Source organism: Gouania willdenowi, chromosome 24, assembly GCF_900634775.1.
Source record: "Gouania willdenowi chromosome 24, fGouWil2.1, whole genome shotgun sequence".
In the NCBI taxonomy this organism is placed as follows: domain Eukaryota; kingdom Metazoa; phylum Chordata; class Actinopteri; order Blenniiformes; family Gobiesocidae; genus Gouania; species Gouania willdenowi.
In genome coordinates this window covers 4350247-4371898 of record NC_041066.1, presented here as the reverse complement: position 1 = coordinate 4371898, position 21652 = coordinate 4350247, and the positions used below count along the sequence as shown (strand labels likewise).

General features: G+C 38.8%; 1 protein-coding gene across 1 annotated transcript; it reads right to left on the bottom strand.

Moving 5' to 3' along the window:
- Positions 1-144: 144 nt before the first annotated feature.
- psmc6 (proteasome 26S subunit, ATPase 6) lies at positions 145-17693 on the bottom strand. The gene is made up of 14 exons (XM_028439813.1): positions 17364-17693; positions 15835-15914; positions 11395-11434; positions 11172-11224; positions 10174-10241; positions 8800-8914; positions 8184-8271; positions 7056-7117; positions 6864-6987; positions 6147-6208; positions 3128-3248; positions 2504-2584; positions 2333-2404; positions 145-419 (listed from the first exon to the last, which is right to left on the bottom strand). The coding sequence occupies exons 1-14, from the start codon at positions 17446-17448 to the stop codon at positions 301-303; spliced, it is 1170 nt and encodes a 389-aa protein (XP_028295614.1). The 5' UTR covers positions 17449-17693; the 3' UTR covers positions 145-300.
- Positions 17694-21652: the final 3959 nt, after the last annotated feature.

Here is a 21652-nt window from a genome sequence, read left to right as displayed (position 1 = left end):
TCTGCAAAGTTAACAACCCCTGGTCTTAAATATGTGAATTAAATATGAGCTAATTTTAGAACACTGTCACTGACATATTAAGAAACGTGAAGAGGTAAGAGACATGCACCAAGACTCCAAATAATGAAACAACAAAAAATAACAGACATTACACTTCAAATTTTTATTGCAGTACAAGAAGAACTTGATACAAGAAATATGGGAAAAAAACGGGTAATGAGTAGGCCCTACGATGAACGCAAACTGCTTTGAAGCACTGGGTATAGCAAACACATTGGTGAAGTCAAACACTGAAAGGATCTACACAGGCTTGTAGTCCAGCTTGGACTCCAATTTCTTTGAATCAGCAACCTTCCGCACGGCTTTCATAAAATCTTCCTGAGTGACGTACTCTCGGTCAGAGCGGATGGCAAACAGTCCTGCAGACAAACAGAGTAACATGAGTAAGGCTGTGCAACTACACAGAAAACATAGAACTACATCCTAAAGCAGTGGTTCTTAACCATTTTTGTGTCGCAATCCCATTTCAACATCACAAATTTCTGCCGAACCCCAAAGACATTTTCTTTTTATCATGAGTAGCTCAGATATTTTTATCTTGTCTTTCATTTGAACTAGATTTATATTTGAGAGAGTGAAAATATAGAATACAGTTAAAGATTGTGAGTTGTGTTTTAATCCTAGAAATAATTTAATGATTAGAATTAAAAAATATTAAAATATGCATATTTTTAATCAGTCATTCATTTTGTATGTTTTGTGTATTTTTCAGACATGCAAACACCAAAGGCATGAAAAAAGGGACAAAAAAAATCCAGAGTTTTTTTTATTTTAACATAATTTAATCTTGAACGCACTGAATAGTACACTAAGGCAAAATACACTATTTTCTTCAACAACAAAAAAAAAACATGTATACACACCACTTAAGTTGTGGTTTGTGAAAAACAACAATTTATATGAAGAATTGTGATGTTAAAGTAAAAGTACCTAACATTTGTACAGTTATTCGCTTTGTTACTTAACACCACTACTGCTGAGCTACTGGTTTCATAGTCCTTTTAACTGTTTCCATCATGTGCCTTGTTTCACTCCTCTTTTGGGCTGGACAAGCCTCAAGCTTTCTTTGTTGATTAATGCTTTTTACCAGTCCCTCTTTCTTTCTCCACTGCTTTTGCTTTGTTCTCAGCTGCACTGCACTTTCATCGTAGGGTTCCTTCTTTCTTAATATGAATGTTATATTGCTAAGCACTTTGAGATGACTTTGTTGTATTCTGCTCTATATAAGTGAAGTTCAATTGAATTGTAATAACTGGCCAACATTAACAGAACTTACATAGGGCACTATAAATCTCTTCAAATTCTGTGTTTTCCTTATTATTTTTGATTCTGTTTTTTTTTTAAGTTTTTAACTCCTATGAGTAAACAAAATGCATAATGAAAAAGAAAACCATAATTAAACAGGAATGTTTGTCAAAATAAATGAGTAATTTAAAACCACGTGTAAGCTCTAATCGAAAGGTAGCTATAGATTGTACTGACATGGATTATTCTGACTGCTCCTTTTTATTTATTTATAATCATGTCAAATAAAGATGTATGTATGATAGCAGCATTAATGTCACATGTTTCCCCTCAGGGATCAATGGTTTACTGAATCTAAGTTTTGATCAACCTAATTTAAATTATTCTGATGATATTATTCCAGATGATTAGACAAGAATAAATAGACAATATGCAGCCAGAATATTAGAAGCTATCAAGTTACCATGAACCTACGATGTTTCAGACTCTACAATCTCTGGAATCAGTCTCGTCCACAAAAACACAACTTGTTCCCACAGATCTTCTGTAGCTCTGATGAGATTATTAAACATTCTGAGCAGGTGAAGCTGACTGAGGCTGCTCAGCCCCTCCCTCCCTGTTTGTAGCTTCACCTGAAACGGGTGTAGCTTCACAGACACAAAAGTTAAGCGTGAACTGCTCGGCTCTGTATTTAGGAGTGCGTGATGAATAGCATATCATGTACTGAGGGCTATGTGCTCACATATTAGTTTATTGTTTTTCCAGTCATTTAGTGTATTTGTTTTGTCAATTTGTAAAATCTTGTTATTTTTGTGTGTTTCTTTTAATGATTTTGTTCATTTACTTTGGGGGCCAAACAAAATTAGACCGTGGGCCGCATTTGACCCCAACCCTCCTGTTGCCCATGTCTGAGCTAGAGGTGATAAAATGAGCAATATCTTTTTTTTAAATCAGTAATTACTAGACATTTTAGACATCCCCATATGGGGTCATGACCCCAAAATTGAAAAGCAAAGCAACATCTTACCAGCTTCAGTGCACACATTTCTCAGATCAGCTCCATTAAAACCATCCGACAGCTTCACAATGGCCTCAAAATCTGAAAACATCCACAAAGAACAGTCGCATCCGTCACATACGCTTTTTGTATCTCACCATCTATGTTTAAAAGACGCCCTCATGGACTAAAATGACTCACCTATCTCTCCATGCTTAGTGATTGGACTGGAGTGAATCTTAAGGATATCCAGACGAGCTTGTTCGTTGGGCAGTTCGATATCTTAAGAAGACAAGAGGGCCATATTGAGTCTTTTCAAGCCACATGATTAAGGGTGTGTTCACACCCTCAAATCCTGGAGCATTTTAACAGCCGTAGGATTCATTTGCCAGGAATTGGGAGCTTGTTTTGGCCAGTGTTTCCAATCCATTTCACAGCTCTGAATATCAGTGGCAGTGCAAGTAGTTAAATAGAAAACATTAAAAAAGAGCTCATATGCAGATAGAAAGCAGTGAATGGGGGCAGGGGTGTGTAGATGTTTAAGGAAACTCGGCAGAATAACCAGGCTTTAGCATTTTTATGGCAGATGATGTGAGAAGCACGCGAGTCACTGATGTGCTTGTTCCTTCTCTTTTTTTACAGCAGGAAATCATATCCAGACTTTATGATCTGAATTACAGCACCAAAAACAAGCAGCTGTGTAACCGATGGGGTTTCTTATCATTACAGTTGATCAAAAACTCTGATCAAAATCAAGACGATGTCATCAGCTCGACCAGTGTTGTAGTGTGAAAGCAACACAGGAGGGACACAAGGAGCTCTTACGGATTTTGCGGTCCAGTCTGCCTGGTCGTAGCAGGGCGGGGTCCAAGGTGTCTGGTCTGTTGGTGGCCATGATCATTTTCACTCTGTGCAGAGTATCAAAGCCATCCATCTGGTTCAGCAGCTAAACAACAACAAAAAAACATGAAAGTGTGTTTTATTCAGGCTTCGAGAGATTGTTAATGAGCCTTCTGAAAATCCATCTGAGGCGTATTCCAGAAAGCAGCTTCAATACGGGCTCAAATGAAAGAAACTGAGTATCAGATTCCTGAAAGTGAGGTAAGAGTATGTCACCATGGTAACATTCTCCATGAACTGAACCTGTTCACCAGCAGGTTTTGTCTAAGAAATCCAGGGTTTCTTCCAGGCACCGCCAAAATGAACGCTTTTCAAGGAAGAGTTTAATTTACCTTGACACTCTTTGATCCCACATTTGTATCATCACACACCGCAGACGTGCGCTCACGTCGTTCCAAATGTGCTGCTTTACATTTTTTTTGCAAACGCTAGTTTTCTTTAGAACACGGGGGATGCAGAGCATTTAGGGACAGGCACTGTAAAGTTGATCTGCATTAAAATGCCTACTGACTTATTTTGTAAAGTTACAAACCTTTGGCAAATGTAAAGGGGGATAGGTCAATTTAAAGGAATACACGTTCTTGTTGAAATACCGCTGGCTATATGATTATTAACTGTAGAGTGAGCGCTGTATTGTGATTGCTACGGTGACGCAACGAGTAAGGAAGCGTGCTTAATAGCAGAAGAGTCTAATCTAGATCATCTTTTTCATAACGTCTTCTTGGGTTGTCTAGAATACGTCTATTTTGGACGCCCAGATGACTCTGGCGACTAAATTACATTCAAAATCAATGTAAATGACATAACGTCAAGCAGTCGTCACTGTCTGTAAAGCCGAGGCTGCAGCCCTCTCACTGCAGCGGGAGGGCTGTACACTTCAACTTACTGGGGCCAAATAAAGTGTCATCCTCCTTGAATATGCCTTTTAAATTCTAAGTATATTTTGAGTGAACTCATGATTTAGTAACTCCGTAAGTTGAGCATTCAAACCGTAAGTACAAGTGAAGCTGTCAATGATAAGTGATATAAACACACAGCTGTAGAAAAAGTCATCAGCCCTCCCAGTGCTGGTCTGGCTCCTCAAACACACGCTACTTATATTATTCCCTGGTCGTCGCTGGAGCATGAAGTGACCAAAAAAGCGCGACAATGTTCAAGCGACTCATCACGAGCGACTTTAGCGACTGTAGTTGCTGAAGGCATGTTCTGTGTGAACACACCTTTATAATAGGCTCATATTCCCCCAAACACCTGCTTATTTCACCCATCGGGGTAAATAAATCACTCTCTTCCAGCTGGTTGTCACTGCAGTTTGCGTTATCTTTGCTCCATTGATGATGGCTTTTTATCGCACTCGTGCACATAAGTAATCCAAAATTTACAAACTCAGAGTTGATTGACCCACTTCATACCAGTTGTAATGTAATTGGATACTCAGAGTTTCTCATTCTGGGGTATGTTGACCCAGAGTTTATGGACAAATTCAGTTTGTTGAACCACCTTTCTGGAATACCCCTCTGGTCCGTTATGTGTCTCTACATCTGAATGGCAGAGTCAAATCAGATATTCATCAGTCAAATTAAATCAATTGCCAAAACAGGCTTCTACCACCTAATGAACATCTCCAGAGTATAAGCTTCCATGTCTGTTAGACCATGTGAAACTGCAGGGCTAAAGTTTCTCTTCTTCACTGCTTGTGACTAAGCTTATTTTGAACCACAAATGTAAATGTATCAGTGAAATGGGAAAAACATTCAAACTGTCAACATTTTCAAATCTGACATTGTTTGATTTTCTAGTTTTTGTCTAAATGTTGATCTTTAGTCATGTAAAAACACACCCAGTTGCCTTATGTATGAAATTACTAACAGGCACTTCCGACTTTGGAGACGTTGGATCCCAATCAATTAGCTCTTTATATTCGACAAATCCTAGCGAGTTTTGGCTACCTGCCTTCACCTGGTTAACTGTTTAGGGCCTCTGATAATCCGTGATTGCAGAAAACTGACTGAAATTATGGAATTTAGTTTCTGAAATAAAGACGGCATCTCCTTTTTTTAAAATTGCAAGAACACAAACTATACCTCACATGCATGTTTTGGGACAATATCACGCATGTCAACGATATTTTGTAAAAAGTCATATTTTGTAAAAAGAGTGCTCTAATGCAGTGATTCGCAACTGGTGGGTCGGGACCCAAAAGTGGGTCGCGGACATCTATTGGGTGGGTCGCGGACAGCAGGTCAAAAATATGTCTCATGTTGGACTTTGTCTTTTAGTTTGAAAGAAACTTATTTTGATAGGCATGCTGTGAAAGGCATGTTGCACAAGGAAATATATAGATTTGTTTATAGTTATATATGAATGTTTTCAACAGCTATTTTTGAAAAACGCGATATAATGACCTTGGCAAAATATGGGTCCCAGGATGAGAGCAGCTTTAACAAGTGTACCAATCTGCTGGAAGTTGAGTGTCGTGTAATCTCAGTGCATGTTTCTGCTGTGTGTAAATAGAAAATTAATAATGGTCAACTCCTTTAACCATATTAAGCATGTTTGGCACGATTCCGGGAAGTTTAATAGCCTATAATGAAATCTGAACAGGGAAAGACAATGTAATGGAAACGTGTAAAGTAATGGGTTACTAAACTGAATTGGATCAATTTTGCAATGAAAAATCAGAGCCTCTACTTTTGGTTCAGCCACGTGTTTGTGATGTTGCTTAATAAGACTTAAAATCAGTTCCCACAACAGAATCATTCCATAGACAAATCTTTAGTCCAGTAGCAATGCACTTAATACTTAACCTAACAGTTAATAATAGTGAAATAAAGAGGATGAGCTTGAGAAATGTAACACCTTTTTGCTTTTAACAAACCTTGGAAAATCTAACAGAGGAGGTTGTAGTGATGAGTTGGGTCATTTGACAATGTGGAACCCTTACCTCCATCAGTGTTCTCTGGATCTCCCTGTCAGCTGATGTTCCCTCTGAGAACCGGCGACCACCTGCAGCAAAAAGTATTTTTCTGTAAACTATTTTAAAAAAAAACTTGCCCATGTGTTTATTGATGAAGAAACGCATTTTCTTTTTCATTTTGTCTCTCATAGTTGAGGCATACTTATGATGAAAATTACAGGCCTCTCATTTTTAAGTGGGAGAAATTGCACAATTGGTGGCTGACTAAATACTTTTTTGCCGCACTGTAGTAATCTTTCCATCTTCAATTGTGCTGGGTGATTAAAATCAAGCATTACCAGAGCTTTCAGGTTCAAACAATAGCAAAATGTAAATAATATTGTGTGTCTGTGAGCAATAACGCTGTATCAATCAATGCGCTCTGCCAATCAACATCACATTTCGAACAAGAAATCGTACCCGATGGTACCTATTAACAAGTAATGAAAAAGGACAAACCCAGTGGGGAGCTGGGAGCTCCTTCTGATGGAAAAGTGCTATAATTCATGACTTTGACATAGACTTCAAAGCAAATGAAAAGATCACAAAAACAAAAACAATTTTCACATTTATCAGTGTTTTTGAGGCTCCAGATAAGAAACCTGCTCATAAAGCTTTGAATACACACCACAAATAATTTATCAGATAAGTTGACTTCTTCAGAGCCCCAAGAAAAGAAAAAAACCAAGGTGAGGAAGGACTCACCAATAGCATCAATCTCATCCATAAAAATGATGCATGGTTGATGATCCCGGGCGTAGTTGAACATCTCCCTGATAAGCCGTGCACTTTCCCCAATGTACTTATCCACAATGGAGCTGGAAACCACCTGCAGGTCACACAGTGTTAGCTGAGCGAGCAGCTGCACGTGTTCCTGCTGCTGAGTGAAATGCTCACCTTAAGAAAGTTACAATCCAACTGACTCGCCACTGCTCTGGCAAGAAGAGTTTTTCCAGTCCCTAAAGGAGAACAATGTTATTCCAGCAACAAGCGCGTCACATAACTTGACGAACAAAGCAACAAAGAATGGTGGAGCAGCGTAAACACACAGGCGGATTCACTAAATATTTACGGGTATTTAAACCTGTGCAAACGTCACTCCACGAGCTAATAAGCCGTACAAACCCGAGGGAATTAGGAATGCGCTGCTGCACATCGCAATGCGCCCTTAATCCATTTAGCGTGTTTCCCTCCGATTAATATGTATAGTAGGTGAAGCTAACAAGGCGAGCAAAAAAAAATGGGAGGAGGACATGCAAATTCATCAAAGCTGCCTCTGTTTTTCCGTATAAATTTAGCACTTTTTGCACAGTGATGACAGCACTGATATTTGTGAGGAGATGGGGCAGGGGAGACGAAAGACGATCAAGGATTTTCAGACCTCGAGTTAATATATTAGGGATGAATGAATTCACAATTTTAAGAACGTGTTTAAACCTTTCCTGTTTCATCTCCCCATCATGGCTGGGGAACACAGCGGAGATCCACACTCTCCATGGCCGAAGGCTGCTTCTCCTGAGGGGATCACTCCTGTACGCTTGTTAAAGATGGTACCGTGTAGGAAGAACAGGCTGCACTATAAACATGAGCTTGCTACCTGTCCTGGTCGTCTGTCGGACCTCTACCCATAGGCACGCACACACATCTCTCCTCCATGGCTCACTCTCACACACGCATCAGCTGCGCACATGCATCCCCGTAACTCACATCCACACACATTTCCCCACTGCGGGATCTATGTCTTTGCCGTAAATCATTCATTTTTTTTTTTATTAGCTTCCTCTACTAACACCACCAATTCTGCTGTTTCAAATTCATTTTTGCTTACGCCCACTCAGCTCTCCTTCACGCTCCTTATTTAACATAACACATACAAAACGCTCATTTAAATAGGGCAGTCTGCACCACGTCTGCTCGTGCACTAATGTGACGAAACTGTGTCACCAAAGGATTTAGGGAAGCAACTGGTTTACCACCCTTTATTTCAGATGTTAGTGAATCCACCCCACAGAGCGATGCATTTACCTGGAGGTCCGTAAAGCAGGCAGCCTTTTGGGGGGATGATCCCAACCCTCTGGAAAAGCTCAGGGTTGGTCAGAGGCAGCTCAATCACCTGTTTTAACAAGCCAAAAACAAAAGAAAAACTCAATGCTGTTCTTAGAAATTAAATTAATTACTAAACTGACAAATTGTAATGTGGGTTAGATGAAGACTCCAGGCTGGAGAAATACCCACTTACCAAATGGTTTCATAAGTTATCATTCATTAATAAAGCTCAATAATGTTCAGCACATGATCACAATTTACCAAAAAATGCCTTTCTCAAAACCACGACTTGACCCAGTCATACTGAAACATAATACAATATCCATAACTGCTGCTGATACAATACTGTAGATGCACTGCTGTACATGATTAGCATTGTCAAACATTTTTTCAATGTATTGAGATATAAAAAATAGCAGTTTAATGATTATCTAAAACTTTATCGTCACTGAAAAAAGTTTAATTGCTACAGATTGTATTATTTCAAGGCTCCAATACCATTTCATTGTCACATATACCTCTGAAAGCAACTCCTTCAGAACTAAAAGGTTATATTTTTAACATTTAAAAAAAAAAAAAAAAAAGTGGACTTTACCTCTCTGAGCTCACGGATCTGTTCAGACAATCCTCCAATTTCAGAGTAAGAAACACTGCCAGGGTCCTCATGGGACATGTTGTACACCAGAGGGTCCACCTCTCGGGGAAGATACCTTAAAAAGTAGGACACGTCACAGGAGGAGGCCACAGTTAAATCCCACAGTCTCAGTGGAGCTCTCATCAGATTCATTCATGTTGGGTGTGGGATACATATGTATGTGTATATACGTATATATGCATATGTGTGTATCCATAAAATGAAGAGTCCGTCCTTAAGACTGCTCTACTGTAAAGTGTCTTGAGATACCACTGGTTATGATTTGGCGCTATACAAATAAAAGATTGATTGATTGATTCCTATTAGAAACCTTCACATGGATTTTCAGTATGAAACTCTTTCAGCACAGAAGCAGAGCTTTACCTCCCTACATGTTTCTATGAACCAAACACAGGCAACAGGCAGCACAGGGGCCAGTCTAATTTTATGGGGCCCCTCAAGGTAAATGCACAAAATGATAAAAATTACACAAAACAACAAAAATACACAAAATGACAAACAGAACAAACAAAAAGCAGACAAAACTAGAAGAATAAAAAATACATAAATCCTTTTTTTCTTTCCTGCATTGATGATCTTATTGGTCAATATTCTAAATGTTGACAATCATACATAATACTTTTGTGGCCCCTGCTGAGATAGAAGTTGCCCATCTCTGCTCTAAACAATGCTTCTTCTTTATGTCCTTCAGTGCAGGAGGGGCTTTACATGAATCGAGTGTCCCAATCTCGCACCGCGCTTAGATTCAGTCAGCATAATACCAAAATATCACTAGAATTAGCACTAAAAAATGCCCTGCAAAGAATTTAGTAATCTTTTATAATTATCATAATAATGTATCCTTTAATAATCACCATACTGAAATTCTCTTTTCAATTTTTCACTAGGGGTAGCAGTGGGCTTCCACAGTAGGCAGCCACAGTGTAGCGCTCGGGAGCAGTTAGGGCTAAGGGACTTGCTCAACATCCCACAGTGATGGCACAGGTGAGATTCGTGTACTAATAAATACTCTGATTACAAGCCCACTTCCTTAACCACTAAGCCACCACTGCTCAATATATGTCAAAAGGAACCAATTTAAAAAACAAATGCAATATGCGTGACATACAAGTTGCTCTGCATTATTGTTAATAAAACCAAAAACAAACATGGAGGGCATGAGTATTCTGATAGACAGATGGGTATAAGTAGGTAACCACTTCCAGATGAATGACATCTTTAGAGTTTCTTCAGGTGTGTATCATCTGTGTTCAATGTGGGATGAGAAAATCTAAAGCTCTAAAGCTTAAACCACTGATGTAGCATCAAGCATACCTCATGATAGTCAGCGTAGTCATGTCCAAAGCCACTCTGGTTCCAGGCTTCAGCTGGGATTTGTCCAACTAGGATAAAGAATTTCCCAAATAACAGTCATTAATATGTCTAAACACAGCAAGATTAATCTTTACTACACATCAGCCTTTAGTTTTACGAGTGAATTAATTATGACAGTCTCTACCACACCTAAGTTTAGTCAGAGATGATTTTCTTATAGTTTGTCTTTATTTTTGCTGAGTTCTCATTTGGGGTACTAGTCCACACGTAATACGTGGACGTTAAAACACGCATGGTAACCACAGGAAAGATATCACACTTTGAATAACCAAAGTGTACAAGATTCTGGTCGCGTCTCGTAAAGAAAAACAAACATATTTTTATAATTCTACATCTGTGTTTAGCTCCCCATCATCTCGTCTTCATCATAAAAAAGGTAATTATTTGAACCTGCTTTGTCATGATGTTTCATTGACAATATTAACTCTGCTACATGTTCATTATATATCCTAGAGAAGCAGCCAGACCACATTCACATGGTAGTAGGATACAGCTGCATTACTACCAATGATCATATTCTACATTTTATAAGTTGTCCTAAAAGGGGCAGATTTTATTGTTGACACTGAAAACTAGTAACTAAAGCATAAAGAAGCTTTCTACAGCTCAGCAAACATTTCACACTTTAGAAACGTGCTGAGCATCTGGTGAACTGTTTATTCTACAAACTAATTAGATCTGTGCAATAATTCTTTGAAGTGAAAAGCTTTAAAAAGAAAATTTCTAATATTCAGATTTGTATCCATTGTCAAAAAATACAATTGAATTTCTGTATCTTTTCTTTAACGGTAGATCACACAAAGCACTACTGATAGCATAAGGCATGACTAGACCAGTACGAGAAGACCTTTTCATATTAGACGTTCTGTTCTCGAAGAGACAAAAGAACTAACAATGTAAAAGATAACACACAGCATTGTACCTGCTAAAACACCTACCTGTCTCCGACAGCCAACCACATATCTGGGACCATTGGTGGCTTTAACAATGACTACAAATAAGAAGAAAAAAAACAATGATATGAGCATTGAATCTGCAACCAGAATGTAAAATACACAAATGTTGCTCTTTCTTTCTAAAATGTATAAATATGCATTAATAACTTTTGTTTTCTAGAGGAAAATAAACGAATGCCCATGTGATAGATTCTAGTGGACTTACACTTCTCCTCGGTGAGTTGTTTCAGGACTTCGCCAACAATCTGAATAGGACAGAGAAAGAAAGCTTTAACCTCTCCGCCTTCTGCTAGACAGCGATAACTTATGTGGGGCCCTATAAAATCCACATTAATAGAATCGCAGACGGAATCACAGAATTGACCAATGAGAACGCAATCCATTGTTGAATAAGGAAATTGACAGAATCGGGATGAAACGCTGTCAACGTGAGACAAAAAACATTTTTTTTTTTTTAATGGGGAAATGTTTCTGGGGACCGCTCATTAGGTGCACCGCCTGTCTAAACAACAGTTCAAACAGCATCTAAACCACCTGAAACACCGTCTAAACTGCCATAAAACTAGGCAACTCATCACTGACTCAAAAATACGACGCCACCAGTTCCTGCTTACATTTTTGGCATCTGTGATTCTGATACTGTAAAATATTCTGACCCTAGTGGTGAAATAACTGATGCGTCCATTTGTTTTTGTTTAATCATTATGGTCTGGAATTATGTCATCAGAACATGTTCAACTGGGTTAATTTAAATTAAGTCGATCAAAACTTAATCATTAAACCTGCTCAGATTCAGCAAACCATTGATCCCCGAGGGGAAATTGGGTGACAATGCTGCTCTCATACAGTGCATATGTGAATTATTCACAGCCTTTGCTCAGTACTTTGTTGTGGCACCTTTGGCAGCAATTACGGCCTCAAGTCTTTTGGAATATGAAGCCACAAGCTTGGCACATCTATCTGTGGCCACTTTGGCCCATTCCTCTTTACAGAATCTCTCAAGCTCCATCAGGTTGGAAGTGGAGCGTCGGTGCACAGCCATTTTCAGATCCCTCCAGAGATGTTCAATAAGATTCAAGTCTGGGCTCTGGCTGGGCCACTCTAGGACATTCACAGAGTTGTCCTGAAGCCACTCCTTCGATATCTTGGCTGTGTGCTTAGGGTCGTTGTCCTGTTAAAAGATGAACCGTCGCCCCAGTCTGAGGTCAAGAGCGTTCTGGACCAGGTTTTCTTCCAGGATGTTTCTATACATCACTGCATTAATTTTTCCCTCAATCTTGACTAGTCTACCGGTTCCTGCTGCTGAAAAACATCTACACAGCATGATGCTGCCACCACCATGCTTCACTGTAGTGATGGTATTGGCCAGGTGATGAGCGGTGCCTGGTGTCCTCCAAACATAACGCTTGGCATTCACGCCAAAGAGTTCAATCTTTGTTTCATCAGACCAGAGAATGTTGTTTCTCATGGTCTGAGAGTCTTTCAGGTGCCTTTTGGCAAACTCCAGTTGGGCTTCCATGTGCCTTTTACTAAGGAGTGGCTTCCGTCTGACCACTCTACCACACAGGCCTGATTGGTGGAGTGCTGCAGCGATGGTCGTCCTGCTGGAAGGTTCTCCTCTCTCCACAGAGGAACCCTGGAGCTCTGTCAGAGTGACCATCGGGTTGTTAGTCACCTCCCTCACTAAAGCCCTTCTTCCCCGATCACTGAGTTTAGAGTGACGGCCAGCTCCAGAAAGAGTCCTGGTGGTTCCAAACTTCTTCCATTTATGGATGATGGCGGGCCACTGTGCTCATTGGGACCTTTAAAGCAGCTAAACTTTTTCTGTACCCTTCCCCAGACCTATGCCTTGAGACAATCCTGTCTCGGAGGTCTACAGACAATTCCTTTGACTTCATGCTTGTTTTGTGGTCTGACATACACTTAACTGTGGGACCATATATAGACAGGTGTGTGCCTTTCCAAATAATGTCCAATCAACTGAATTTACCACAGGTGGACTCCAATTAGGCTGTAGAAACATCTCAAGGACGATCAGTGGAAACAGAAAGCACCTCAGCTCAATTTTGAGCTTGATCTCAAAGGCTGTGAATACTTATATACAAGTGATTTCTTCATTTTTTATTTTTAATAAATTTGCCAAAAATCTCAAACAAACATTTTTAAGTTGTCATTATGGGGTATTATGTGTAGAATTTTGAAGAAAAAAGTGAAATGAATCCCTTTTGGAATAAGGCTGTAACATGATGAAATGTGGGAAAAGCGAAGCGCTGTGAATACTTTCCGTATGCACTGTACATCTGTATATGACATTTTAATAATTAAAAAGGAGCAGTCAGAATAATCCATGTCAGTACAACTTATATCTACCTTTTAATTGTATCTTACTCATAATTTTAAATTACATTTTTATTTTGAACATACATTTCTTTAATTATGGTTTGCTTTTTTATTAGTTTTTATTTCTGTTTCCTCACAGGAGTTAAAAGCTAATTATTTTCTGTGGAAAAAAAAATAACATTTTTAAAAAAAACTGAATTTTAAAAAAATAATGCGAAAAACGAAAATTTGGAAAAAAAAAAAAAATTGGATTTTAAAAGGCCCTACGTTACGTGATAGCACTGCACATGGTCAAAGACATGGTCGTGGATTGTTGAACAGTAAATACCTGCTAAACTTCAGTTTAAGTTGCAGTGTTTGTTACAATAGAAAAAGGAAAGAGCCACAAGTTGAATTTTTACACAAGGCAGGGCTCTAAACTAACTTTTCCAGTGGTAGCACTGGTGCGACTAACTTTCTCAGTTGGTCACAACAGCACAGAATTTGGTCGCACCTTTTTTTCTTTTCTTTTTTAGCGGGGGTGGGGAGAGTGTACAGCATAGCCACGCACGCTAATGAATAGTTGACTTAACTGGCGTACCATAGTTTTGTATGAAGTAAAGATTGACAATGACTCGAGATGTATTTGCTAAATGTTTTAGTGTCAATGTTAGGTTTTTCTGCAACAAGCAGTGGCTGAAATAACATGTAATTTATTTTATATAATTTTAAAAGATGCAACTTTTTTTTTAAATAACAGCAAATCATAACAACTGTTTTTTTTATTTTGCAGAAATGCTGTACTTGAATTAAGTAAACAGCAGCGTAACCAACTTAGCATCTGCAACTTCACCCCATGGAATTAAATTCAGAGGTTTCCAGCTCTTATAGTGGGGTCTCCTAACCCTCTTCCCCTGGTCGGGGGTCTGCAACCTTTACTCTACAAGGAACCATTTAACCTCATCTCACCTGGATTTAAGTCCTCCTGGAGCCAAAAAAATACCTTCTCAATGAAGACAATAGTGTATTAAATTCTATACAGTTAAAATCACATAGAATAATATTTGATTTCATTTGATGTGATCATGCAAATGGAAACTTAAAAATTGTTTAAAATAAAATAAACTGACATCAAGAAATAAAACAGTATCTTTCATCTTCAAATTCTTACACATATCAGTTTACATGAACACTGTTATATACAGATGATTTTTTTTTTAGTTAATGTATTTGAAAGGCTACAAAAAGTGCCTTGAATTTGATAACACATGATCATGTGGTCAACACATGCTCATTTCTTGCCACACATAAAGCATGCATATTTAACTTTCACATTGGTGGTTAAATGAATCAGTTCCCACACAATTAAAACCTCTATTTTCTTCCAGAATAGTGTTTTTGTTGGTTTAGTTATCTTTCCAGGGATTTAAAACTTAGTCATTGCACAACGTGACTTATTTTAGGTTAACAAATTGTTATATCTTGATTTTATTTGTCATTTATCATTTATTAGCCTCTGTAAAAAAAAAAAAAAATACTTTATTTCAATAGTTTTTTTTTAAGCTATAGGAGCCATTGGAAAAAAGTCAAGGGCCACATTAGGCCCCAGAGCCACAGGTTGCAGACCCCTGCCCTGGGAGAACCACAGCTGAACATCAGTTCTGGTCCCTCCATGCTGATTCTGATGAGCGTGTATGTTCTATCACTGAGCTCAGCACGTTCTTCCTTTTTACTGCTGCTCTCAATGTGAGCGCACACTCTTTTACTCCTGGCTCCGGTCGCAGACCGCGTGCACTCCAAAGGAGCACATTGGTGTTTATACTTGGTGCATTCACCGCTGCAGCAAAGTTGCGTGAGCGTGCACCGTCTCCACACCTGTAGCGCTGCGGTCAAGCCAACCTCCACTCCGAAATCCTCGGTCAACCGAGTCGCCAGCCAATTTGCAGTGCCTGTTTATAGACGGTATTACGATAATCCCGCAGCACGGAGAGAGAAAGAGAAGTGCACTCTTTGGGACGTTGCGAAGCGCTCAGCCGCTCCATATAAAATAACGTCACCCTATACGAACTCGCACGGAGGCGACCAGATAAAATTTTCACTCGCATATGCGACCATTTTGGTCGCAGTCTCGAGCCGTGCAAGGAATATCTGCATGTGGGAATTTAAACAAAAACTTAAACCCTTCAGCCTTTCTTCCAAATGTGGTAAAACATTTTATCTGCTACAAATGCCTGATAGTAATTCAGTGATACATTGATGAAGTAAAGTGTTGCAGGAGCAGTATTCTGAAAATCCCAGTGATGTCTTTTGGATCTTTTTTTCTCACCTGGCCGACGCTCTGTAGGGCCTTTAAGTCGTTTTCTGACTTCTCATACTGTTTGGTTTGTTCTCTCAGCTGCTCTCTCACTGCAAACAAAATAACACGTATGGTATGAACAGCCACAACCTACATGGAAACAACTGCTGCCTTTGCTCAACATCTTTTACAGCTTTATGCTAAGAAATGTTTTTCCCCTGCTACAGCATCACCTCTGGGTTTGAATCCCACTTTTGATACATAGAGGGTTTTCACGGCACGTCATCACCCCGGAAGTCGCCATTTTGGAGATAAAGCAGCAGACAAGAAAATCCCGAATTTCGAGAAACAATGGTGAACGATTGCCGTGTTTTTGGCTGTACCAATCGGTCAAACAGTGAGACACATTTGGAATTTTATAGATTGCCAAACATCATAACAAATCAGGGAGAACAATCTCACAAGTTGTCAGAGGAAACGAGGCACTGATCAGTGTGATCAAAGCCTGCACCTTCATTCAAGCAATCATCATGCGGACCCTGGTTCTAATCCTGCTCTGGGCAATTTCTGTAACTCTAAATAATTGGTAAATGGTAAATGGAATTGATTTTATATAGCGCTTTATCACCACACTGAAGCAGTCTCAAAGCGCTTTACATATCAGCTCATTCACCCATTCACACACCAGTGGGACAGGACTGCCATGCAAGGCGCTAGTCGACCACTGGGAGCAACTTAGGGTTCAGTGTCTTGCCCAAGGACACTTCGACACATAGTCAGGTACTGGGATCGAACCCACAACCTCTCGATCAGAAGACGACCCACTACCACCTGAGCCACGGTCGCCCTATTTGTTAAATCTTCAATTACTACATGTAATTGCTGTTAGTTATCTGTGGATTCGCATTCCCGGTTGCATTGTCGCAATAATGCAAAGTTTCTAGTTGGGCCTTAATTTAAGTAATACCTAGATGAAAGGCCAGCTTGTTGCATATTTATATCTTTTGTGCAATAAAAAGAGCCGAATTGGAATTTTGTGTCACATAAATCTGTCGAATAATATCAAAAAACAAAGTGAGATTTATTTTGTATGATTAACAGGTTAGTGGATAGATTATTTGATAAGAAAAAGAATAGTTAACTGCAGCCCTATCGAGAATGTGAACATGAAATGTTAGTGCTGAGTTAGATCTTTGGTGCAAAAACGGGTAAGTACATAAATTGCTACCACTAGATGTCTCTATTAGCACTAGCGGTAAAACTTCAAAACTGAGGACGTTAGGCCATTCTATCGACCTAAAAGCCTCGTTAATGTGATAATTCAGGTCACGGTGACAGTCGTTACCATTACCTCACATTTGTCAGCACATTGTTTCAAACATCAATCTGCAAACGAACGCCGCAACCAGATTTCATTGATATTGCACTGCATGCTAACGGAATGACAAAGCATAAGCAAGCTTGAGGCTACACTTGACAAACCCATTCATCATGCCCTTTCCAAATCAATCACTAGCGTTATGTGGAACCACAAATAATCAGCCGAACAAGGCTCTTACGTTCTTTTAGTCGCCCGTCCACTTCTTTATGTTCCAATAGTTTTTTCCTGTAGTCTTGAAGCGCTTTCTCTCTGGTATCCGCCATGACGCTGCCGCCGACACTTCTTCTTCTACGGAGTTTTTTAGGCAGCTAGCCTGATAGTTGCACTACCGCAACCTTCTGGAAAATAACTCACACGACACCCAGTTCTACCTAATCTTTCAAGTACATCCACCTGCAGACATGCAGGCCAACGTGAAGGAAGTCGAACCAGAAATAAGTAAAAAAAAATGTTGCTGAATGTAACTGTTCTGGGGTTAGGGTTATGCAAACGCTTCATTTCCGTGGTCGCCACCACAATGGGCGTGGTTTTGATTTCTGCAGCTGGACCCTTCTGTCAGCTCTGTGAAAGGATTAGGTAGTGACAACTCAAGTGTAGTCCATTGTTAAAAAAACAACTAAAAACTATTATATTCCTTCTTCCCTTCTCAGTTTCACCACAGGCCATTATATTATTTAATCATGATCCTTCTCTCCTCTCCTCAAACATGTCTTTCCATTCCTCTGTGCATCGTTGGGGTCAATTACATTTTTAAATTACAATTACATATTCAATTATCCATGTTCAGTTACAACTCATTTACGATTACTTTGACCAGCATTTTTCCAATTACAATTAAAATCATTTCCAATTACAATTAAAATCATTATTTACCCCATGAAAACAATTAGAATTCCATCCTTCCATTACTCTTTGGAACAAGTAGTGAGTAAAATTACTACAGCTCAATTTCAATTAATCACACTTACTGAGCCTTTAATAAAAAAGCCCATAAAACATAACCTTCTTCTTGTGTTAGCTTTCTTTTAGCATCTCTTCTGATAATGGGTCACTTTTGACCCATGTTTTAAATCAGCTGTAAAATACACTAAAAAATATTATCTTTCATCTAATTTGTTTCTCATCTCTTGGTTAGCTTGTTAGGATTCCTTATCAATGAAAATACTGGTATTCATATTTTTGATGTAAGCATCTAAACCTTTTTCAATTTTTCTTTTTAAATGGTACAATGATCCTCAAGAGAACTAATGGGTAAACATATGAAACATATTTTAATAATGGTTTATTACATAGGCTTATGTGTGAACGATAGAAATATATGGTTCCCAAGTTTTGCGTTTAATTACATTGTGAATGACAGTTTTTATAAAATGTTCATGCTAATTACAGTTACAAAGTCAAGTATCTGATCTCAATTATATTTCAATTACGATTAACGTATTTTAGCAATTAACGTATTAACGTATTTTAACAATTAACATATTAATGTATTTTTTCAATTACAGTTTCAATTTTAACTTGCACCAATGTTCTATTGTTCTAATATTCTACTGTTCCAATATTCCAAAATGCGTGGGGGTGGGCTCTCCAGTGATTGGCTCTGGCACGCATGTGGCTGCGGTGTGATTGGCTAGGTAGGACTGATGTCACAGTAGAGCTAGGACTGATATCACTGTAGAGCTAGGACTGATATCACTGTAGATCTAGGACTGATGTCACAGTAGAGCTAGGACTGATGTCACAGTAGAGCTAGGACTGATGTCACAGTAGAGCTAGGACTGATATCACTGTAGAGCTAGGACTGATGTCACTGTAGAGCTAGGACTGATATCACTGTAGATCTAGGACTGATATCACTGTAGATCTAGGACTGATGTCACAGTAGAGCTAGGACTGATGTCACAGTAGAGCTAGGACTGATATCACTGTAGAGCTAGGACTGATGTCACTGTAGAGCTAGGACTGATATCACTGTAGAGCTAGGACTGATGTCACAGTAGAGCTAGGACTGATATCACTGTAGAGCTAGGACTGATGTCACTGTAGAGCTAGGACTGATGTCACTGTAGAGCTAGGACTGATGTCACAGTAGAGCTAGGACTGATATCACTGTAGAGCTAGGACTGATATCACTGTAGAGCTAGGACTGATGTCACAGTAGAGCTAGGACTGATGTCACAGTAGAGCTAGGACTGATGTCACAGTAGAGCTAGGACTGATATCACTGTAGAGCTAGGACTGATATCACTGTAGAGCTAGGACTGATGTCACAGTGGAGCTAGGACTGATATCACTGTAGAGCTAGGACTGATGTCACTGAAGAGCTAGGACTGATGACAACATCAATCTAGGACTGATAACATCATCACCACTGTTTGGAATAACAGTGTTTAAAATGACGGCGTTAGGTAACAGCGTTTGTTTTTCAGTAACGGGGTAATCTAACTAATTACTTTTTATGCCGTTAGAATGCCGTTATTGTTACTGAACATTAAATGCGGTGCGTTGCATGCATTGATTGAATAAACTGTGATCCGAAAGCACCCCTGGCTTCTTACTCAGCTGTAGTGAGGAGGTGGGTTAAAAACAAGGTGAGTGATTATGATTGGCTAAGGCGGCGTCATGTTCCATGGTAGCCAATCAGAGCTAGTGTTTTTACTCATGTGCCAACACACACACACACACACTGTAGATTAAATGAAGCAGCAGAGATGGTGAGTGTGAAGCAGTCTGATGAAAAGTTGCCATTTTTAAGGTGGCGAAACAAACACTACTTTAAATTAATTGTGGTCAAAAACAAGAACGTACAAGTGAAGTGTACATTAAATCCATGAGTGAAGACTTTGTCGACATCCGTTGTAAGCAACTCAAGTTTAATGAAGCCCCTCACAACGACACACACATCTAAAAAAATCTGAATTCTTTGACATATAGCAACTGTTTTTTTTAACAGTCACGCAAATAGTTACTTTCCTTGGTAATGAGTTGCTTTCATTATCGAGTAATTCAGTTACTAACTCAGTTACTCATTGGAACAAGTAGTGAGTAACTATTACTATTTTTTCTTAAAGTAACGTTCCCAACACTGATCATCACTGAGTCTATTGACTAAGGAGGTGGAGTGTGGGAGTGGGTTGTCCAAACAAATCCGACGTTGCTCACCCTTGAACCAAGCAGCGGCCATGTTGAAAGTCTCAGGTGAATCTGAGCCTGATCTGCAGAGACATTTGAGGAACGCACACACAGACAAACAGATATTCCTTGCTTTTATAGAGAGATAATAAAGCAAATGATAAATACACAAGTCTTATTTTTCTTCACAGGGTTATAAAGACGTGAGTGTAAGTGAGAAAAATACAGTAAATAAACAACAGAGACAGGAGTCGATTGCTGAAGAAGTTGCATTGCCAGATTGAGTTCAGAGGTTTGACAGTCTATGGGTATAATTACATTTCTATCTGGCACCACAGTGCTGACTGCGTTGTGTGAGGTGCTTCAATCCAACACTGACACATTGTTGAAAAGAAAAAGTTATGGAAATAGACAGGGAAACAGAAGCTGCCTATTCAAGGACTTTTTAATAGTTTATTTAGTGCTCTGTTGGACAGTTTAAAGTGTTTGAAATGCAAAATTAGCCCTTTGTTTTGATGGTTTTATTAAGCCAAATGCTGTTCTGAATAATCATAGTATTACTAAATATATATATTTATATTACCATTATTGTAAATACTATCCTGGTCAGCAATGTTTTTAAGATATTTCGACTTGTGATCGAATTTTTCAACTCAATTTTTTTAATTTCCAAATGGTCTAGAATGCAACATGTATCCTGAGCCCGTAAGCTAGTGGAGGGAAGATAGACAGGTGGGAGTGGGGGGGGATTTATTTTAATTTCAAGTTAGTTTGGTCCTCTTAGTTTTGGGATACACACCAATACAGTAGGTGGCGGAAAATGCACCTCTCCCAGTTGAGTGCTACCCACCAACGAAATGCACACGAAGAAGAAGAGCCGGTGTCATGGTCTGAGTTCACATTGTACTGAGTTCCTCTTAAAATCTCATTACGTGACTGTTACGTACTGAGATGTATCCGTACTGGGTTATACTGACTTTTAAAAAATAAATTTACATTAGGTTGACTGTTTTTTTACTGCAATGTATATTATTATCATTTTTTTTGGGGGGGGAAAAAATGTTATTTATTTTTGTATGGAGTTGTATTATAATTATGTTTTTTCCAACATGTGTTTTATTTCTTATCCAAACAGAATACAAGTAATAATAATAAAAACTGCATTGAATAAATTATAAAACACATTTTTAATACAAACTCAATACATGTAATCATAAAAACTGCATATAATAAATTATAAAACATATTTACAATACAAACTCAATACATGTAATAATAAAAACTGAAAAGGAGCCATTCAGCACTCGTCAAATAACATTAGCTTTGAACCTTAGC